This window comes from Salvelinus alpinus, chromosome 6 (genome assembly GCF_045679555.1).
Source record: "Salvelinus alpinus chromosome 6, SLU_Salpinus.1, whole genome shotgun sequence".
Taxonomy (NCBI): Eukaryota; Metazoa; Chordata; class Actinopteri; order Salmoniformes; family Salmonidae; genus Salvelinus; species Salvelinus alpinus.
In genome coordinates, this window is record NC_092091.1 from 40,659,292 (window position 1) to 40,683,209 (window position 23,918).

General features: G+C 43.1%; 1 protein-coding gene across 3 annotated transcripts in view; it reads right to left on the reverse strand.

Annotated features, from left to right (window-relative positions):
- Positions 1-23,918, reverse strand: part of LOC139578687 (zinc finger CCCH domain-containing protein 3-like) — a 92,635-nt gene that overhangs the window by 68,451 nt on the left and 266 nt on the right. Inside the window, exons 2-4 of one of the 3 annotated variants that reach the window (XM_071406620.1) lie at positions 22,249-23,851; positions 21,450-21,670; positions 14,431-14,502 (exon numbers count right to left, since the gene is read on the reverse strand). In XM_071406620.1, coding sequence (XP_071262721.1) covers positions 14,431-14,502; positions 21,450-21,670; positions 22,249-23,851 — 1,896 coding nt within the window. Of the gene's footprint in view, positions 1-14,430; positions 14,503-21,449; positions 21,671-22,236; positions 23,852-23,918 lie in introns of all 3 variants that reach the window. The other 2 variants (XM_071406619.1, XM_071406622.1) reach the window with 2 other exon arrangements.

The window sequence follows — 23,918 nt, forward strand, 5'->3', positions numbered from 1 at the left end:
ATAGACCATCCTCTGAAATCATTCAGGTCACCGGGCCTGGTCCTGCCTGCATTCACAGTGCACAGCCCCCTCTGCAGTCCATGAGCAGAAATACAAGCAGCTGACAAACACGTGTGTATGCGGGTGTATGCATGCACACGTGCATTTGTATACCCTGGTCCTGGCTGTACACTTAACCCGGTTGAGGACAGGTGTGTATAATTAGCATTGGACGCTGACCCTAACCACAGTGTTGTCCCAACTGCCTAGTTAAATAAATACAAAAATAAAAACAGCCTGCCAAGCCCTGAGAGAGACACTATGAGTAATAGAGACCAGTAATGAAGGCACTACTCGTCTGTAGCCACGTCAGTCACCCATCTGACCAGGATATTACCAACAACACTAGTATTGTGCAACGATCAACAAGACAGCCAATCCCCAGCACCGCCAAGTATTGTGAAAGACTGATTTGGTTAGCAGGAAACGGTGAGTGAGTGAGTGAGTGAGTGAGTGAGTGAGTGAGTGAGTGAGTGAGTGAGTGAATGTGAGTAAGAGAGAGAGAGAGAGAGAAAGAGAGAATTAAATCAACTAGGTAACTGTGAAAAGGAGAGAGAGGGATAGAGACTGGTGGCTCCTCAGACTCTTCTTACAGTCGCTCAATGCTGCTATCGCTGTGTTAGAATGTTTACACTAACAGTCAGTCACAGACACACACACAGTTAAGAGGACTCAATTACTCTGCCTCTCTCTGTTCAGAGCAAATCTCCCTAATGAAATAGGTTAAGCATGAATTATTCAGACGCAGAGGGACACACACACACACACAACCAGGGCTTGGGGTGAGCTCGAGGAGTGATGGAGGGGGAGAGAAGGAGATGGATAAAGGGTACTAGCAGAAGTTAAATGAGGGGGGTTAAGTGAGATAGGAGGGAGAAGGCGGAGGAGTGAGACAGTGGAGGGAGAGAGGGAGGGAGAGATAGAGATAGGGCGAGACCGGGTTCATATATGTTTCACCCATCCATCATTCAGTTTACACCTGTCTGTCACCTTCCTCTTTTGAGGGAGGTGATGGGCACACCTGTGGGGATAGGATGGTGAGGAGAGTTTGTGTGTGTGTGTGCCCGGGCATAGAACGCCGAGGGTCAGGGGGCAGGTGGGGGAGGTCAGGGCAGAGGCTTAGGAGAAAGGCTGGTGTTGAGCTTGGAGGCTTGCATGCTTATCATGACTTGAAGCACATAGCCACATAGCTGGGGGGCCCAAGAGACTGGAGAAACTTAACTGCCCCCAGGGGATGGACTGGGGCACGGAGGAGAGGAGCGTGTGAGGAGGGAGGGAGGGAGGTAGGCAGGGAGAGGGAGGGAGAGAGGTTGCTGGCTGGATAACTCTAGAGGACCAGAATAGACAGGGGGTTCAGGTGTCCGGCCCTGCAGCCTGCACGACTGAAATGGAAAGTTGGAAAGGCTGACAAAAAATATCAGGCAGTGAGAGAGATAGAAAGAGATTAGAGGGTTGGGTTTCCCCACGTCTGGAGGGGCTACTAGGGGCCTGGTGCTGGAGCTGTTTTTGGGGAGAGAGCGAGTCAGGGGGAAGAGTAATCTGGCCCCTAGCTTCACCCAGCTGAACCAGGGATAGCACTGGACGGGATGGTGGAGGCAGGGTGAGATCTGGCCCCTAGCCTTGCCCAGCTGGCCCTGAGAAAGCATCAGCCAACCAGTTAATTAGAAAAATATCATTACTCCCTCTGGACAGAGAGAGGGAGCGAGGAGGGAGAGACGAAGAAGAGAAAGAGAGGAAGAGGGATCGAGGAGAGAGGGAGTGAGGAGGTGGGGGGAGAATAGCTCAGAATAGTTCCTGAACCTGTGGTCTGTGGTCAGTCAGTGGCTGGGACAGGCCCATTCCCCTATCCATCTCCACTGATCTCTCCGTCCCTGCGGGATTGACTAGTAGGTGCTATTAGTGTGATTAAGAGAGATACTGGAGCTACTGACTGACAGACACAGTGACTGTGTGTAAATAAGTAACCTATTGAGTGTGAGTATGTCAGTAAGGAGTTTGGGAGTGTAAAAGAAGAAAGTGAGTGAGTGAGTATATGTAAGACAGGGTGTAAAAGATATTCCCTAATGAGGCCCAAAGGGCCATTTAAGGGTGAGGTAACTCCGTACAGTCAGCTACCTGTCCTATCTAGCGCTGAGGGTAACCCAGTGTAAAGCCAGTCTCCTCTCCTCTGAGGTTCCCCATCATAAACCCACTGGACTAGAGGGAGGATTGTCTTACAAGAGGGCGTTAAAGGCTAGAGCAGAGGTGGGCTGCTCCTGACCCCCTCCCCCCCAACCAAGGGACACACTTCAAGCCCCCTGCTTGGACCCCCAACTCCCAAGCTCTAAAGTCCCTAACCCCTCTGTCGCCCGCTACCCCTGCCCCAATGGGACCAGAAGTGTCCCTGCATGCAATCCCTGCATGCAATCAGGAAGGTAGAGAGACAGGGAGAGGAGGTCCCATAATTAACATGCCAGGCGATCCAAGGACACGCAAATGCCAAACCCCCATGATTATTATGGTTACACTTCACTCTGTAAAGACACATGGAGGGGAGGGAGTTGGTGTTGGGTTACTGTAATGGCGAGGGAGAGGTGAGGGATAGAGCCCCACAGTGGAGGTGTCATAATACCCATAAAACCTAGCCTTCAAACATGGAAATGGTTCCAATCGTTTTTCCAACATACATTTTTCCCAAAGGGACTTTTAGAATCCCTTAAAATAAGAGCTGTGTTTCATGTAGGCTTACCATGGCATGGCGTTTTGATAACCATGTAAATCTCTCTTGGACAAGGTGACATCAATATATTCGGCTCTATTTACCCTCAGATTCGAAAATGCTAATTAGCGTCAAAGTAGACATCATGCAAGACTACAAATCTCTGCAAGCTCCTGCACGGCATCTCTAGATGACACCTTTGCTAACAGGTCAATTTAAAACTTGCACAAGACAGTTCACAGAATTGTCAATTTAAAGAAATGTAGCCAATGTATCAATTACAAAATGTAGCTAACATTAGATAGTTAATCAGAGATTCTTACTTTTGCCTCGATTTGGCAGTCTCGTCCAGATCATCATGGCATTTGTTGTTCTTTATGATAGCCACATTAGCATTTCATTTTTGGGGGGTGAATAAAGGTGAATATATTGATAAAAAGTCACCTTGTCCTAGAGATATTTACATGGTTATCAAAACGTCACGCCAGAATATGCCTACACAAAACACAGCCCTTACATTAAGTGTTTCTAAAAACCCCTACGGGGAAAAATTAATGATGGGAAAATGATTGGAACCATTTCCTTGTTTGACCGCTAGGTTTTATGGGTATTATAACTCATACTATTGTACTCTATAGGGGGAGTGAGGGGGTAGATGCCAGTGTACTGCTCTATGATTGACTGACTGAGGGACTGGAGCAGCTTCCTGGAGCTTTACATAATACAACAAAACCACAGAACACATTCTGGGTACTGTTCCCAAAACTGAACACTGTAAAAGCTTTATTCTGAGCAGGTGGATGTGAGAAAGATTTGTCTTTTTCCCCCCACATTTTGTAATGTTGACATATTATTTCAAGGCAAAACCAGTGGTAGCCTGGTGGAACCAGCCAAATTGCTGTGTTCACCATTCTATTTCACTTACAGAATGGTGAAGGCAGCGATCAGGTTGGTTTCACCAGGCTAAACCAGTGGGGCATTGGTCTTCCATTATCAAAACAACGAACTTAAGGAGAAACTCCTACTACAACGAATAGCCAGGCCTATGCAAAGGTCACACGTAGTCTGTATGAATCCATGTAAATGGTACTACAGTATATGCTATTAAAACAGATTGCAACAATGTATGACTGGCTAAACAGTAATCAGGTGAAAATGAAAATCTAACAGAATCTATGTCAGTGATAGCTACATGGCCCATAAGGCCTTGTGGTTTAACATAGAAACATACCCACCAAGTAACATCCCTGTTGGCATGTCTATGGAAATAAGTATATATATATATAAATATAGAGAGAGAGCGAGAGAGAAGAGAAGAGAGAGGAGAGTGTAGCCAGCGGTGCACATAGGACACTGCTCTGACTGCTCTGGATACCTACAAAAAATTGTACCCCCTTAACTTGGAAGAGTTCAAGCTGACTTTACTGTTTCTGCCTCCAGCCATGTCCCTCAATCACCGGCTCAGCCTGCTCACTCACAAAAACATATACAGTGGGGAGAACAAGTTTTTGATACACTGCCTATTTTGCAGGTTTTCCTACTTACAAAGCATGTAGAGGTCTGTCATTTTTATCATAGGTACACTTCAACTGTGAGAGACGGAATCTAAAACAAAAATCCAGAAAACCACATTGTATGATTTTTAAGTAATTCATTTGCATTTTATTGCATGACATAAGTATTTGATACATCAGAAAAGCAGAACTTAATATTTGGTACAGAAACCTTTGTTTGCAATTACAGAGATCATACGTTTCCTGTAGTTCTTGACCAGGTTTGCACACACTGCAGCAGGGATTTTGGCCCACTCTTCCATACAGACCTTCTCCAGATCCTTCAGGTTTCGGGGCTGTCGCTGGGCAATACGGACTTTCAGCTCCCTCCGAAGATTTTCTATTGGGTTCAGGTCTGGAGACTGGCTAGGCCACTCCAGGACCTTGAGATGCTTCTTACGGAGCCACTCCTTAGTTGCCATCCACCTGACAGGTGTGGCAATATCAAGAAGCTAACTAAACAGCATGATCATTATACGTGCTCCTTGTGCTGGGGACAATAAAAGGCCACTAAAATGTGCAGTTTTGTCACACAACACACGTTTTGAGAGAGTGTGCAATTGGAATGCTGGCTGCAGGAATGTCCATTGTTGGTCTTCGCCAAGTCTTGCAGGACAGCATCGTCACAGTTCCATAATTCTGAAAATAAAAAAGAATATTAGCAACCATGTTATTGGCCTTGGCCATGCTGCCATCAAAAAGAATAAGACATTATTATGTTAAACAAGACGTACCTATGGGAAACAGTCTTTCTTCGAATGCTTCCAACCTTCTCCCAAAACCATGTTGCCCGAAGTATGTCAGGAGCCCCTCCAATTCATGTTCCAGGCGATGAAATAACAGGGTATCCAGCAGTTCATTGAAACATTTGCCTACATCAGCCGGTGAGACAAATGTGAGCGCGCTGAGTTTCCTGATCTCTTGGGCGTAGTCAGTGTCGTTGAGGTACTTTTGTCACACTTTGAAAAGCGTTTGTACTTTTCGCCAATTGGACTTTTCGCCAATTATATGTGAAAGAAGCAGGTCCCAGGAAACAGCTTTTTGAAGGCTTTAAAAGCTTTTTCTGAAATGTTCAAATGTCTGCATTTACCATATATCACCCCCCCCCCCGTATGAACAAATTTTAGGCCATATAAAGAACTGCTATGCATGATTTAATGAACAGCAGCAAACAGACACATTGTGTCACATTCTTTAATAAAAAGACTCAAACAGAAACAGGCAATTCGGCTTGGGCGGTATCCAGATTGTCATACCGACCTTATGCCATAGCAGTATATTCGTCAATAACAGCAGTGAACACAAGGGGCGCTATATTTGTAATCTGATGGTTAGCAATGCTAACAAGTACATGTAAAATCCCAGAGAGAATGCTAACTAAATGCTAACGAGCGCATTGCGAACATTATATAGTCTCTGACCTAAAGTATTTGCAGGACAGACGTCCCAGCTCATAAAGTTATACAAGTAACTCAAATTCTACTCACAGTTTGCTGCACGCACAAAACAAATATTAGACAGCAAGCCTCTTGATCCAAGAGGGTATTCTCTGCTGTTAACAAGCTAAATTGGTGTATCATTTTACTGCAAGATAATATTAACTCCTGCAGAATTAAGCATAAGGCTATGTGAGAGGTTATAGACATACTACAGTCCGTGCTCAGATTCCCAGTTACCATTTAACCCATCTGAACAGTAGGCTACAGTTCCCTTGACATGCCATAGGCCTATTTGAAGTTCCGTACTGTGATTGTCAAATTTGTTTAGCTCCTCACAATCAACTGCTATCATCCAGTTTTACCACTTCACCAAGTCTTTCCCAAACATACATTTTCTGGCCCTCCCTTCTCTTTATTTTAAACTCTCCATTGCACAGCTTTTCTCTTTTTGAATTAAACTCTGACATTGTCAGCAGGGTGGCACCACGGAATTCCCCCATCAATATGACCATAAAGTAGTCAATAACGAGGGATGTGGGTGGTCCTTCAAAACAATAGCTGGTTAAATCTTTACTGCATCGGCAACGCAAAGCAGCATCTGTGTGTGTGATTCTGTGGATGCATGAAGACGCATGTGTGTGACGCCTCATGCAGCCATGCGTGTGTGTGTATGTGTGTGAGTGATAGAGAGAGGAGAGGAGAGGAGAGGAGAGGAGAGGAGAGGAGAGGAGAGGAGAGGAGAGGAGAGGAGAGGAGAGGAGAGGAGAGGAGAGGAGAGGAGAGGAGAGGAGAGCCTGAAAAAGTGACAGAGAGAGAAAAACACAAAGAAAGAGAAACAGAGAGAGAGAAATGCTTTGGCACTAATTTGGAACTTTTGTGAGTGTAATGTTTACTGCTAATTTTTTTCCATTGTTTATTATCTATTTCACTTGCTTGAGCAATGTAAACATATGTTTCCCATGCCAATAAAGCCCCTTAAATTGAGAGAGAGATAAAAACAGAGAGAGAGAGACTTGTCATTGAGAAAGGTAGACACAGGACGCGTAGAGGAAAGTCTGTGCAACCACTGCAATAAAGCAGAACCTGAGACAGAGCTGCATTTCCTGACAAAATGTCAAAAATATTTTTAAAAATTGAGAGTGTCATTTCCCCAAATTTGAAACCCTTATTCAAGGTTTCAAAGACCTCTGATTCAAAGACCTCTGATGACCTCTGATGAGAATAGGCTACCTGTCCTGTTGAGGGAGGACGAAGAGAGCTGTGGGTTGGCATTGCTGCCTGCCATAAGATGCAGAGTGTGCGTGCCTGGTGCCTGATTGACGAAGCTATGGTGCCTGACTGACAATGTGTTAGGGAATGGCATTTAGAGTGGGATATGTTGACAAGCAGCTGATGAAAGAAATACGCACACACGATTCACCTTCCTCACTCAATAACTATTACAAGAGTAAGAGACGATTGTTGGCATGCAGAAAGATTATTTTACACATGTATTCGTACATGCATATACACATATGGACACAGCAACTGTGTATTCTGAATCCAAACAAATACAGGAGTGATTTCAAGCCCATAGCCAAATAAAGCTGTGTGTGTGTATAACGGAATGTTTACGACGGGGACGGGGGGGAACTATAGTGGGAGAAACTAGAGAAAGTGTGAATTTGTAAGTCGCTCTGGATAAGAGCGTCTGCTAAATGACTTAAATGTAAAAAATGTAAATGTAAATGTGAACTAGTGAATGATGCAAATAAACAAACAAAAACACATTAAGCCAAACCACAGCCAAATAAGGACAGGCTTTTAAATGTGACGCATGACATCAGTGTGTTAGGGGAGATGGTGTCATTTTCACCGATCAGTGTGTGTTGCGTTGTTGCCATAGTTGAAGCCTAGACTATACCTGATACTAGCACTGAGATTGATTACATTGGATATGCATAGAGTATCTTTAGCCTAATCTACTGTACAACATATGAATAAAAAATAAGTATAATCCAGCAAGCGGGTGTGATTTTAATAATAATAATATAATTAGCCATTTAGCGGACACTTTTATCCAACGCGATTTACAGTCATGCATGCATACAGACGGGGTGTGGTGGGATTGGAAGGGGTGGCTTGATCTGATTAATGAGGAGACAACCGAGAGACGAGAAAGATATAAACTCAGCAAAAAAATAAATGTCCTCTCACTGTCAACTGTGTTTATTTTCAGCAAACTTAACATGTGTAAATATTTGTATGAACATAACAAGATTCAACAACATACATAAACTGAACAAGTTCCACAGACGTGTGACTAAAAGAAATTGAATAGTGTGTTCCTGAACAAAGGGGGGATCAAAATCAAAAGTAACAGTCAGTATCTGGTGTGGCCACCAGCTGCATTAAGTACTGCAGTGCATCTCCTCCTCATGGACTGCACCAGATTTGCCAGTTCTTGCTGTGAGATATTACCCCACTCTTCCACCTAGGCACCTGCAAGTTCCCGGACATCTCTGGGGGGGAATGGCCATAGCCCTCACCCTCCGATCCAACAGGTCCTAGACATGCTCAATGGGATTGAGATCTGGGCTCTTCGCTGGCCATGGCAGAACACTGACATTCCTGTCTTGCAGGAAATCACGCACAGAACGAGCAGTATGGCTGGTGGCATTGTCATGCTAGAGGGTCATATCAGGTTGAGCCTGCAGGAAGGGAGTAGGATGTCTTCCTTGTAACGCACAGCGTTGAGATTGCCTGCAATGACAACAAGCTCAGTCCGATGATGCTGTGACACACCACCCCAGACCATGACGGACCCTCCACCTCCAAATCGATCCCGCTCCAGAGTACAGGCCTCGGTGTAACACTCATTCCTTTGACGATAAACACGAATCCGACCATCACCCCTGGTGAGACAATACCGCGACTCGTCAGTGAAGAGCATTTTTTGCCAGTCCTGTCTGGTCCAGCGACGGTGGGTTTGTGCCCATAGGCAATGTTGTTTCCGGTGATGTCTGGTGAGGACCTGCCTTACATGCTGACCAGACCGGACACGTCGCGTGCGCGAGCGTCACAAAATACATTTAGAAATCCATGTTATTCAATTATTGCACCCACACTGCTTGCGCACGCCAACGAGCGTCTGCGACACCAAGGGCTAAAATAGATGTCGTTCCTATTTCTGATGCAGATCGCGCTGCAAGTCCTACCTCTCCCATCTCCTCATTGGTTTATAGAAGCAGGTACCCACGTGCCATCTCCTCATTGGTTTATAGAAGCAGGTACCCACGTGCCATCTCCTCATTGGTTATACCCACGTGGGTGATAGAAAGACGAACTGTTTTGCCGGTAGTCGTGGTAATACAATGAAAGTTTAGATGCGATCACCATATAATTTAAACGATGAAAAAGCCTGGAAGGAGGAGAGATGACTAGAAACGATTCGGTTGGCCGTTTTATGTGTGGATGAATTGTCAGAGTAGAGATCCTTGTGCATTTCAGGTAAAATAACAACTCAATGTTTATATCCCAGGACAAATTAGCTAGCAACAGCAAGCTAGCTAAATAGGACAAATGAACGTTAGCTAGCAAGTGCAAGCTAACTAGCTAAATTACCATACATGTTTAATGCTTTTTGACCTGTCCCCAAATTAATGTCATTGGTTCAGAGTTTGTTTTGATATTTTAACCTGCGTGTTGTGATCGCGTTTGGTGTGGGGGGGCAAAATAAATGTATGCACGATAGCGCACGTGCGCAGCCGGTTTGGGCAAGGTGTTACAACAGGCTTTCAAGCCCTCAGTCCAGCCTCTCTCAGCCTATTGCGGACAGTCTGAGCACTGATGGAGGGATTGTGTGTTCCTGGTGTAACTCGGGCAGTTTTTGTTACCATCCTGTACCTGTCCCGCAGGTGTGATGTTCAGATGTACTGATCCTGTGCAGGTGTTGATACACGTGGTCTGCCACTGCGAGGACGATCAGCTGTCCGTCCCTGTAGCGCTGTCTTAGGCAGTACGGACATTGCAATTTTTTGCTCTGCAGTCCTCATGCCTCCTTGCAGCATGCCTAAGGCACATTCACGCAGATGAGCAGGGACCCTGGGCATCTTTCTTTTGGTGTTTTTCAGTGTCAGTAGAAAGGCCTCTTTAGTGTCCTAAGTTTTCATAACTGTGACCTTAATTGCCTACCGTTCCACAGGTGCATGTTCATTAATTGTTTATGGTTCATTGAACAAGCATGGGAAATAGTGTTTAAACCCTTTTACAATGAAGATCTATGAAGTTATTTGGATTTTTACAAATTATCTTTAAAAGATGGGGTCCTGAAAAAGGGACGTTTCTTTTTTTGCTGAGTTTACAACCTGGCAGGGAACGTAGACCTCTTTCTCAACATCTAGGCATGTCTGCCAAAATAACCATTTATAGTTGCCAGCATGTACGCAATAGTTGCTTCTGGGTGCAGAGATTACAACCATCACTGCACTAACAGATAGTCCACACACGCACACCTACATTTTGTGTTGCATATACAAAGAAATAGTGCAGCTCGATTTAGATTTTATTTCAGAGTATATCATAGAATCACTATATTGCTAAGTCATACGAAGACCTAATAGCAGAGCCTGGGGGCATGATATAAGAGCATACTGTCACTAAGTGAAGCCTAAATATATTTGTGGTTAGATGCACGTCGCACTATGATAATTTATGGACCAAATGGGCCGATCATCGGCACGGTAGCGGGATCCCCACAAAACATCTGTGGTGGCGGGGTAACCGGCTGGGGGGGGGGTGGGGGTGTATGTGTGTGTATGTGTGTGTGTTTGTGGTGGAGGGGGGGTACCAGTAACTTGATGCTGAGAAAGAGGAGAACATGGCTGCCATAGCAGGGCCAGTATGTGAACTACACCAACTCTAACGCACCAACAGTTGCCCTCTCAACTTACATCTCCAACCCCCCAAGACACCCTCTCAGTGAAGTGAAGTCTGAACCTAACATGATCTATTGACGGGATTGGATTTGTTATGCGAAGACTCAGAGATAGCTCTGTTCTAACTGTGTGATTGTATAATATAGAGCAACACCACATTACACAGAGACATACAGTGGGGCAAAAAAGTATTTAGTCAGCCACCAATTGTGCAAGTTCTCCCACTTAAAAAGATGAGAGAGGCCTGTAATTTTCATCATAGGTACACTTCAACTATGACAGACAAAATGAGAAAAAAAAGTCCAGGAAATCACATTGTAGGATTTTTCATGAATTTATTTGCTAATTATGGTGGAAAATAAGTATTTGGTCAATAACAAAAGTTTCTCAATACTTTGTTATTTACCCTTTGTTGGCAATGACAGAGGTCAAACATTTTCTGTAAGTCTTCACAAGGTTTTCACACACTGTTGCTGGTATTTTGGCCCATTCCTCCATGCAGATCTCCTCTAGAGCAGTGATGTTTTGGGGCTGTTGCTGGGCAACACGGACTTTCAACTCCCTCCAAAGATTTTCTATGGGGTTGAGATCTGGAGACTTGCTAGGCCACTCCAGGACCTTGAGATGCTTCTTATGAAGCCACTCCTTTGTTGCCCGGGCGGTGTGTTTGGGATCATTGTCATAGTGAAAGACCCATCCACGTTTCATCTTCAATGCCCTTGCTGATGGAAGGAGGTTTTCACTCAAAATCTCACGATACATGGCCCCATTCATTCTTTCCTTTACACGGATCAGTCGTCCTGGTCCCTTTGCAGAAAAACAGCCCCAAAGCATGATGTTTACACCCCCATGCTTCACAGTAGGTATGGTGTTCTTTGGATGCATCTCAGCATTCTTTGTCCTCTAAACACGACGAGTTGGGTTTTTACCAAAAAGTTATATTTTGGTTTCATCTGACCATATGACATTCTCCCAATCTTCTTCTGGATCATCCAAATGCTCTCTAGCAAACTTCAGACGGGCCTGGACATGTACTGGCTTAAGCAGGGGGACACATCTGGCACTGCAGGATTTGAGTCCCTGGCGGCGTAGTGTGTTACTGATGGTAGGCTTTGTTACTTTGGTCCCAGCTCTCTGCAGGTCATTCACTAGGTCCCCCCGTGTGGTTCTGGGATTTTTGCTCACCGTTCTTGTGATAATTTTGACCCCACGGGGTGAGATCTTGCGTGGAGCCCCAGATCGAGGGAGATTATCAGTGGTCTTGTATGTCTTCCATTTCATAATAATTGCTCCCACATTTGATTTCTTCAAACCAAGCTGCTTACCTATTGCAGATTCAGTCTTCCCAGCCTGGTGCAGGTCTACAATTTTGTTTCTGGTGTCCTTTGACAGCTCTTTGGTCTTGGCCATAGTGGAGTTTGGAGTGTGACTGTTTGAGGTTGTGGACAGGTGTCTTTTATACTGATAACAAGTTCAAACAGGTGCCATTAATACAGGTAACGAGTGGAGGACAGAGGAGCCTCTTAAAGAAGAAGTTACAAGTCTGTGAGAGCCAGAAATCTTGCTTGTTTGTAAGTGACCAAATACTTATTTTCCACCATAATTAGCAAATAAATTCATGAAAAATCCTACAATGTGATTTCCTGGACTTTTTTTCTCATTTTGTCTGTCATAGTTGAAGTGTACCTATGATGAAAATTACAGGCCTCTCTCATCTTTTTAAGTGGGAGAACTTGCACAATTGGTGGCTGACTAAATACTTTTTTGCCCCACTGTATAGACAAATACAGACACAAAAGAGACAGCTAGAGTACTCTACCCACACACTCACTCACACACACACGCATATTGACACCACACACACATTCACAATCTCCACATATGCTGCTGCTACTCTGTTAACTATCTATCCTGATTGCCTAGTCACTTTTACCCCTACCTAGTATTTCAACTACCTCGTACCCCTGCCCACTTAAATATATACAGCGGCTTGCGAAAGTATTCACCCCCCTTGGCATTTTTCCTATTTTGTTGCCTTACAACCTAGAATTAAAATAGATTTTTGGGGGGGTTGTATCATTTGATTTTCACTACATGCCTATCACTTTGAAGATGCAAAATATGTTTTATTGTGAAACAAACAAGAAATAAGTAAATAAATAAACCTTGAGCATGCATAACTATTCACCCCCCCAAAGTTAATACTTTGTAGATCCACCGTTTGCAACAATTATAGCTACATGTCACTTGGGGCATGTCTCTATAAGCTTGGCACATCTAGCCACTGGGATTTTTGCCCATTCTTCAAGGCAAAACTGCTCCAGCTCCTTCAAGTTGGATAGGTTCCACTGGTGTACAGCAATCTTTAAGTCATACCACAGGTGGGATGGCGCCGACAGAGATAGACGCCTGGCTTCGTGTTCTTAGGAAACTATGCATGAAATTGTTAGATCACTTGCTAGATATTACTGCACGGTCAGAACTAGAAGCAAAAGCATTTCGCTACACTTGCACTAACATTTGCTAACCATGTGTATGTGACCAATACAATTTCATTTGAGATTCTCAATTGGATTGAGGTCTGGGCTTGGACTAGACCATTCTAAGACACTTAAATGTTTCCCCTTAAACCACTCAAGTGTTGCTTTAGCAGTACACTTAGGGTCATTCTCCTGCTGGAAGGTGAACCTCTGTCCCAGTCTCAAATCTCTGGAAGACTGAAACAGGTTTCCCTCAAGAATCTCCCTGTATTTAGCGCCATCCATCATTCCTTCAATTCGGACCATTTTCCCAGTCCCTGCCGATGAAATATATCCCCACGGCATGATGCTGCCACCACCATGCTCATTGTGGGGATGGGGTTCTCGGGGTGAAGGGAGGTGTTTGCGCCAGACATAGCGTTTTCCTTGTGGACTTTACTTAACTAATAATGTGACTTCTGAAGGTAATTGGTTGCACCAGATCTTATTTAGGGACTTCATAGCAAAGGGGGTGAATACATACACACACCACTTTTCAGGTTTAGATTTTTTAGTAATTTTTTTCACTTCACCAATTTGGACTAGTTTGTGTATGTCCATTACATGAAATCCAAATAAAAATCTATTTAAATTACAGGTTGTAATGCAACAAAATAGGAAAAATGCCATGGGGGATGAATACTTTTGCAGAGCACTGTATATAGCTTTGTTTATTGTGCTACTATTTATATTTTCTATTACTTTTTAATTCTGCATTGTTGGGAAAGGGCTCATAAGTACACATTTCAGGGTAATGTTTACACCTGTTGTATTCGGCGCATGTGACAATTACATTTGATTTGATTTAGAGAGGCTGAAAGAGAGATGGAGGGGGGAGAGAGAGAGGCTGAAAGAGAGATGGAGGGGGGAGAGAGAGACCCTCCACTCCCAGCGAGCCATCACATGGGGCCTGAACCCACATGGCTCAGCACTCCTCCACTCCGCGTTCTGTCCATTCCTGTCGTTTATCTGCTTTATTAGGTTATCTGGGCTCACAGATACGTACACACGTACGCACACATACACACACGATTCATAACGGCCTTGAATTTTCTCTTTAAATTAAACCGTAGATATCCGGGGAGCAAAATTAACGCCTGCACTACTGCTGCACTGAGAGAAAGAGAGATCATTGAAGAGAAAACAACATTGTTTGTGTGTGGTCATCAGAGCTGTAAGACTGCTCCCTATCATTAGTAATTAAATTTGCTCTTTATTAGCAGCTCTTATCTGCAGCATAGATGGCTACTTTCCCTCTCTCTTTACCTCGTTCCATCTTCCTCTCTCTCTCTCTCTCCATCCCTTCTTTCCTCAGTTTCTCCTTCCTTCCCTCCATCACTGAGAAGAAAAAAAAACATGTCCTGCTTCAGGCGAGCTTCATCTCGACACTTACAAGGGAAGATAAGGCACAGAACCAGGAGAAAGAATGACTGGATGGAGAGAGAGAGGGGTGAGAGACAGAACAAGAAGAGACGAACAGAAGGAAAACAATGGAGGACAGAGAGTTGATGTGAGAAGAGGAGGGTGAATGAAGAGAGAGAAAGGAGAGAAACAGAGAGAGTGAGCGATGGAGAGGGCCAGACAGCCAGCCATCAGGATGAATAAAGCCCATTGTTAATAGTGATGTATTTTCTAATGTCTGCTCGACTCCATTGACTGGGGGGAGATTACAAAGACGGGCATGACAGGGGCTGCTATAGCAGAATGACCGGGGGATGGAAGGAAGAGAGGGTTGTAAAAACACTGATTGCTTTCTATCAGGTTAGGCCTAGATTCTCTAGTTTGTTAAAACAATCCAATTTGCAAAATGATAATTATGCATAAGCTGCTTTTTATCTAGAGGGCTGGATGGGGGAGATGGGGAGGTGAGTGGTGTGGTGATGTTAGGGCTTGATAGTAGAGCCTCTTCTTTTCCCCACCTCCAGCCCTGCAAATTACCCACTGTAACCACTTGTTCACCATCACAGCTCAATCAGGCTATCAATTACACCCCCCCACCCCTCTTCTTAACTGCCGACCTCACACAAAGACCACATTGCATTTCTCCATAGGCCTCTCATAGAGATGGGTATGTTGCCCCCTGCAGGAGACTGGAGACAGTGTGGGATACCATCGGCAGATAGGCCGATTCGAGCACTGCAAAGCGCAAACATGTCCAATAGTTTCCTAAAATGATCACAGTGTCCTAAAATTACTAAACCATAGAGCTGTTAGACAGATTATATCCACACTACTCCAGTCCATGTCATGTAATTCTACACAGAGGGATATATTCATTAAAGATGGCAACAAACAGTGATTGTTTGCAGTAACTTCTTTGTGCTGTAATATCCCAAAAAGAAGTGTCAGTTTCAACATTAAGGATTCCCTCTAAGTGAATTAGTCACACAGTAGCTAACACAGACTAAGACACAACTCACAGCCATCTGAATAATTAGCCAGCCTATTCACGGGTGCTTTTTCAAAGCCTATGTCAGCTACTCCAGTGAGTTTAATTGGCTCCAATGAATGTAATTTGCTTAAATATTAGGAGTTGAAAAACAAAGTTAAAATCATTAGAAATAATATATTATCCTCTTTTCTACTGTAGGTATGTAATTCAAAATGTGTTTATTCTGTGATCGCTAGTGATCAAGGTTGGGGTAAATTCCAATTTAATTTCAAATTCCGAATTCAATTTTGGAATTCAAGCAGGAAGTGAAGAATTATATCTTCAAAAAACGTAATTGGAATTTAACTGGAATTTAGACTGTCTGAATTTTAATTGAATTTGAAAAGAATATCATCCCTGGAATGGAACTGGAATTTAAACTGTGATTTGAAATTGAATTCTAACATGAAGCGTCCTTGCAATGGAATTTTTATTTTAACCTTTTTTTAACTAGGCAAGTCAGTTAAGAACAAATTCTTATTTACAATGACGGCCTATGAACAGTGGGTTAACTGCCTCGTTCAGGGGCAGAACGACAGATGTTTACCTTGTCAGCTCGGGGATTCGATCTAGCAACCTTTCCTGCCGATGATATACTAAACAACATACACATGGCCAGTACGTTCATCAAATGTAGGGCTGGGCAGTATACCGTATTTTACTATATACTGGTATTTATGCACGGACCGGTTTGGGTTTTTACATTACCTTCTATACCGATATTTGAATGTGTGGATTGTTAAATGTGATACGCCCTGTGTAACGTCCATTTTTATAGTTTACTCCGCTACTTGAGTCATCCCTCTCTGCATTCTCTCTCTCCATTCCGCACTCCGCACAGACCTAGTCTCACCCCGTCACTCAAGTAGCGAATTTGTTGTTGCTTGTCCACGAGACACTTTTGTTCAGTTTGCATGGTCAATGCAGCACATGCAACAATGTTGATGACAACGAAGTTGTTTCCACTTTGATCGTAATATAAATCCACAAGCGTTCTATAATTACAATATCAGTTTGTGTTTCTTACATCTGCAAACAGCTAGTTTGTATTTTCTTAGCAAGTTAAGCTAAATCGTGTTAGCCACTAATGCTAATCGCTAGTTAGCTGGCTAGCAAACTAGCTAATAAAAGTTCTGAGTCAGAGCAAACGTAGCTAGCTAATACAGCCTGATACCAGTACTGGTGGAGGCTTAAATCAGCATGTTGTTTGTGTAACAGTATCTTCTAAATCAAAGAGGAATAGGCGAAACATGAATATGTTGGCTATATGAACAAAGATTTAATGTAGCACAAGATTATAGGGTCCCATAGGAAACACTGAACATCACTTTGGTTCCTACCCTGCCACAATAAACTTGTCCATGGCATTTTCATTTGTTGTCATGTCAAACACTGTATTCAAAGTACCCACTATTATTTATATTTTAACTATAGAATTATAATAAACATTCTATTTCCATGATTCCAAAAGTTCACCCAAGTGTTTAGATCTAAATCGCAATTGCAACATTTGGTTAAAAATAAGGCCTAGTATTTTTTCCCATATCGTGGTAGTGTGGAAATGATCTACAATGAGTGCAGGAAATGCAGAAATTGATGGAAATGCAGGAAATTATTTTAGGTAGAATTGAACAGTATAAAACAATCAGAATGGAGTAAGACCCATTGAAATAATTTAGAATATATGTGTTGCCACCCTAGGGTCACGCACTACTCATAAAGCAAATTTAGAACTTTTATTAATCAAAAACATTTTTTAAATACCATATAACATGATATTTTGGCCATATCGCCCAGCGCTAATATACGCCGTTACCTAGCAACGCACTACAACTACTTTTACAGATCCACTGTCTCATCTGCCCAGCTACACAATTTATAAACTTGATCAACACTGTAAAAAGCATCACAAATTATCTCCAACATTGTTACAATATCGAAATTCGATTTCACTGTGTCCCATAATAATGAACGTGACCGGACGAGACAGACAGGCAATTTTTCTCAGACAGTCGAAATCATGAATCAGCATAATTTGTATGGATATATACAAAGAAATATCAATAGAAAAACGGGTAAGATTAAACGAAATTAAGATACTTTGCTGTCTTTCCAGCTTCAGTCTGAAGTGATTGTGTTAGCTGTGTAGTGGCAAGCTAGCAAGGGGAGGAAAAGCCTCCATAGCAACCATTTTTGTTTGCCATAGCAACTTGCAAAGTTCTATTAACCAGCGCTTGGGTAGTTTTGCTTTACACGGCAGTCAAAGCGAATAGAACTAACAACCAGAGAATGCCTAAAATTGCACTTGACAACCAGTGTTAGTGAATGTATCATCATGTTTTGTTGAAAAAAATATGGTTTGGGTAACAATCTTGCTTCTTCATGTTGGTAACCCATTGTATAAAAACAATATATGAGAGGCCATTGGTTCTGACATTTTTAATCAAGGCTGTGATGTGGTCATAGCCACGAGGCTATGACCATGTATTATTAATGTATTGAAATTGAATTCAACTTTCTTTTAAATCACATAATTATATATAATACTGTTTTCTAATGAAGAGTCGACGGGCAATATATAGGTCCAATTAACATGATAGTTAACCAAAATGACATTTTGGTTTCCTTAGCCGTAAGCAGTTTATGAACTATGGCATTGTTATTTTGTAATACGGGTGAACTATCACTTAAGGACGTCTTGTATAAGGAGGGAACATTCAAATTCCACCAAGTATTGTTTACTCAATTATTTGGTATTGCTTTATAATTCTACAACATACAGTGCCCTCAGAAAGTATTCACACCACTTGACTTTTTCCACAATTTGTTGTTACAGCCTGAATTTAAAATGGATTAAATTGAGATTTTGTGTCACTGGCCTAAACACAATACCCCAACATGTCAAAATGGATTATGTTTTTAGACATTTTTACAAATTAAAAATGAAAAGCTGAAATGAACCAGGTTTTCCGCTAGGATTTTGTCTTGAGTCAATAAATGTCTTGAGTCAATAAATATTCAACCCCTTTGTTATTGAAAGCCTAACGTTCAGTTGTAAAAATGTGCTTAGCAAGTCACATAATAAGTTGCATGGACTCACTCTGTGTGCAATAATAGTATTTCAAATTATTTTGGAATGACTACCTCATCTCTGTACCCCATACATGCAATTAACTGTAAGGTTCCTCAGTCGACCAGTGAATTTCAAACACAGATTCAACCACAAAGACCAGGGAGGTTTTCCAATTCCTCACAAAGTAGGGCACCTATTGGAAGATGGGGGGGGGGAAAGCAGACATTGAATATCTCTTTGAGCATATGGAAGTTATTAATTACACTTTGGATGGTGTATCAATACACCCAGTCACTACAAAGATACAGGCCTCCTTCCTCACTCAGTTGCCGGAAAGAACGGAAACCGCTCAGGGATTTCACCAATTGTGACTTTAAACAGATATAGAGTTTAATGGAGGGGATAGGAGAAAACTGTGCATGGATCAACATTGTAGTTACTCCACAATACTAACCTGCATGAAAGAGTGAATTAAGGAAGCGTGTACAGAATAAAAAATATTAAAAAACATGCATCCTGTTTGCAATAGAGCACTAAAGTAAAACTGCAAAAAAAAACGTTATGTCCTGAATACAACACGTTATGTTTGGGGCAAATCCAACAACACTGAGTACATCTCTTCATATTTTCAAGCATCATGTTATGGGTATGTTTGTCAACGGCAAGGGAGTTATTTTGGACACAACGGAATAGAGCTAAGCACAGGCAAAACCCTAGAGGAAAACCTGGTTCAGTCTGCTTTCCAACAGACACTGGGAGACAAGGCCAAATATGCACTGGAGTTGCTTACCAAGACGACATTGAATGTTCCTGAGTGGCCTAAGTGAATATCTTATCCTTAAAATGCAACCCTTTATGACAACACATATCATTAGCCTATACTGCAACAGCCTAGTTTTACCCTAACACAGTGATCTGAAACTCATGGTTTGCAGGTCACATCAAGCAAGTCAATTTATGCTGGCTTGCAAAGTAATATGGATATGTATATCCAACAAGTGGAACTTTTGATCACCCACAACCTGCATTGATAACGATTGCCAAGGTAGGGAGACTTGGACAAAAGAAACTACCTAAACCATTTCAACTTGAACAATGATCTCATTAACGGGTGCAATAAGTTCAACCACTAACGGATTGAATTAGATTAGAAAATTGTTTGTTATTTATCTTTGTACAGCATCAGATCAATCAATCAATCGATGTGCATGCAAAAACACAGAAATTGTCATAAACAATTCTAAAAATGTACCTGCAATAAAGCATGCTGGGAAATATGATAATGATAGCTATGGTTTTGAATGTGATTGTTTTATTCTACACAGAGTAAAAATGACAATCACACTCAACTCAAGTTATTAACACCAACGGTTTATTTTACAACACTGAGTGTAAATTTAACTACTGAATTAATAAACCTATCATATATTATTTGGAGTGGAATTCCACTCTACTGTAGAATTTGTGCTTTATTTAGACAGACAAATTGCATGAAAGGTGGAAATGGGAATTGAACACTGGTCTCCGGTGCGGAAGCACACATTTGCATGTTGCTGGGAGTGTTGTCCACATGACCACGGCACTGGACGATCCTCTTATTTCTATCATGAATCTTGTTTCGAACTATACATTTAGGCAACTGATGTGTAAATGTTACATAATGAGTATGTTATATAAAGGGTTTTGTTTGAATATTAAAAACATGAAGTAAATGTGTTTTAGGTGTTTTCCCAATCTCATAAAAAAAGGTTTGGCAATTGTTTTTAGAGCATGGAGCTTTGTTCCCTACAATGTTCCAAAACAATTGGGGAAAAACTGTATAACACAATAATGAATAAAACAATAGCCGCTATCGAATGGAATTGAGAATTCAGCATTTTCTGCATTATTTGATGCTGTTCGTATTAAACAGCTTTAACTTATCTATGATATTCACAAATTGGATGGGTTATATTTAGGATAACGTTTTACAGCTTTACGATGGTATGTTTCAATTTGAAAAGCATCTGATAGTATTATTTTATATGTTAAGCTAATTCCCCAAATTCCTGAATGTTTTCAGAATTCTGGGGACATTGAGGTTTACCAGGTATATTCCCTCTTAATTTGTCAAGAGGTTAAGTTTGTCTTTGGAATCTGCCATGAGTTGAGGTAGTTGGGTTGTGTTTGGCTTGAGTTGAAAGAAGGAATATAAATTCAGGGAATTGGTCGAGTGAGGAAATGTAACTATTTGAATTGTTGTGGCAGAATATTGAATTAAGAATTGTAGTTTTGAATTGATTTAGAATTTGTATTTGAGATGAATTTAATTGAGTGAATTGTTGTGGCAGAACAACGAATTAGGAACTGTATTTTTTTATTGACTCAGAATTGGAATTCAAGTTGAATTTACTCTGAATTGAAGAACTGCTATGGAATTTGTATTGAATTGATGGGATTTAAATGGAGAGGGAATTACATTGGAATTGAATTTAGGGAATTGACCCCAACCCTGCTGGAATATTGAATTGATGGAATTTATAGGGAGAGGGAATTGAGTTGGAATTTAATTTGTGGAATTCACCCGAACCCTGCTAGCAAAATTTATAAAATCATATTATTTTTTTTAATTAAAATGTTAGAATGGAAAGGATCTCCATTAATTCCTTCATTAATTTTGGAGTTACATGGAAGATGTTATTTTTGTTCAGGTCACTAGCCAAGGTCAGAAAAACCTACTGGCCCTAATAGGACTGTACATCATGTGTGTTTGCCCCCTTTCCCCCAGCTCTCTTTTCCTACCTGTCCTGGAGGGGTTGGGGGAGAGACGTCGTAGCTTGTGTCTGCCAAATGAGACCAGTTCAAGGGACGGGCTCCTCTTCACACCCCCCGGGCTCTGGACAAGGGTGCGTGTCCTCACTGCAGTTTGTGTCCGGACCGGAGTGTGTGTCCTAAGGCGCAGAGAGTAGCGGCTGATCAGGGTCATGGCTGCTGGGCTGGATCTCCGTTCTGCCCCAGACCCACTGTAATACATAGCAGAGTGTGTTAGAGGTAGATGTCCATGTTAGAGGTAGGTGTGTGTGTGTGTTAGAGGTAGTGGGGAAATAATATAAATTCTTCTGCCAAGAGGGGTGTGAACAGTTTTTCATGAATAGTGCTTTTGCCAATAGTAACATGGCGTGCGCTTGAAGGGGGGGCGCAGGATGTTCCCTAAAGCTGGAAGGGGGGCCTGAGTGAAAATGTTTGGTAACCCCTGAGTTAACATGACCTTTATGAATTGTAAAGCCTTTATGTGCTTTAATTTATATTTTCTTTTACATAAATGCTTCAAAATTCACAAAAAGTAGTTAGAAGAAAATAATCTCAAAGAAAATGTATAAGATCTCCTAGGCTTGTATTTAACAGACCTTATTTTCACGTTTATCTACCCCCCAAAATAAAAACATTAATTCACCTCCCCATAGGCTTTGACCCAACGAGCCATGGCGGAGTTAGTGCTTACAAAAAGACGCCATTACTATTGCTCTCTATAGTAAGAGAATGGATGAGAAGATAAATCACTGGCTGCCCTCATCCTCTTCTTTCTCACCTGCTAACTGACCTCCTGATGATCTTCATCCTGCTCCTGAGTTTGAACCCTCCAGGGGAAGAGGAGGCGGTGCGTTGAGTTACAGATGGAGGGACACTGGACTCCCCCTTGGCCCCGTTCTCTTTCTCTGAGGTCCAGCGGAACAGAGACCCACCTCTGGACCCTGTCCCGGAGCCAGTCTGCCCCCCTCCCCCAGGCCCTGCCTTCCAGCAGTAGCGACTACTGAGGGTAGTGGAGGAGGAGGCCCCTGCTGCCTTACGCTGCTTGGCTAAAAGATTTAGGGATTTTGGTTTCTTGGCTACCAACCCCTCTGTAGCTCTCTGGGGCAGAGCCAGGGCCAGGTCTTTGGGTGAGAGAGGCTTCCGGGACAGCCTAGCCTGGGCCCCTGTAGAGGAGGACACCCAGGTGTACTTGGAGGTCTTAGGGACTGCAGTGGATAAACTGAGCCTACGGGGAACCTTCTTTCTGGGGGCAAAGGCTTTCCTACTGGAACTGGGGCTGGATGAGAAACTACTAGGGACCCCAGAATGGGAGACTGTGGTGGTGACAGAGGTGATTCGATTTTCTGGGGGCCGGGACTCTATTCTGGCCTGGCTGGGCCTGACTCCTCCTGGCTGATGGCTCTTCACCCAGGTAAACTTGGAGTGGTTCTGGGGAGAGGAGGCTGGCTGGGCTGGGGTGAGCTTGGACCTGGGACTGAGAGAGGCACTAGGGGGAGCAGAGAGATGAGGTGGAAGGGGTAAAGGAAGTGAATTGGCATCGCTAGGGGTGGGGTTGCTGTTGGAGGTTGCCTTGGCGACAACCTGCTTAGCTGCTGTGTTGGTTTTCCCAGTGCCGCAATGTTTAATATGTAGCTGAGCAGTGCTCTGAACCCTGGTGGCAGTGGTGGTCGTTTTGGCTGAGGTAGGGACACCTGACAAGTCCATTTGTCCAGGGGCGGTCACCATCAGAGGCAGTCCCAGTCCTATGCTCTTCCCTTCAATCTTGGCCTGAATATTGTGTTTTGTTTCTCTATGCTGGTCCTCTGGAGGTCCAGGCCCTTTAAGCCCCGAGACTCCCAGCCCATCCTTGCCCCCAGGTCCTGTCCTTCCTCTGCCGGGTTCAGTCTCTGCCTCTATAGCTGTGGATCCACTGCCTGTCCCCGTCATAGATCTTCTCACTCCCCCTATGAGTGCGTACTGCTGGCCCCTTGGCCCTGTTAGATCCCTAGACGTAGCACATTTTGCTCCATCCTTCTCTCCTCTAGCTGGGTCCTTACTGCTGTGGCTGGACTGTAAGGTATCTGCAGCATGAAGGGACAGGAAGCCAGTAGAGGAGTTGGGTGCTGCAGAATCTAAAGAGGGCTTGGTAATCTGTATTGGTCTACCCTGCTGCTCTAGAGAGGGCTTGGCAGTCTGTCTACTGTGCTGGGATGAGCTGGTCTTGCTACTGAGGGTGAAGCTCTTCCTCCAGTGTCCTGTGGGTTGAGGGGGGTGAGGCCCACCACGCGAGGAGAATGCAGGGCTGAAAAATGAGCTGGGACTCCTGCCTCGGGCTGGTGGTCTCGCTGGGTGCCACTGCTGGCCAGAACAAGAAGGGGCATCACCATGGATACTTCTATGGTTATTGATGAGATCTGTGAGATGACAGAAAGAGGTTAAGAAGTAACTGGCAACAGTGGTTAATTAAAATTCAAAAACGTG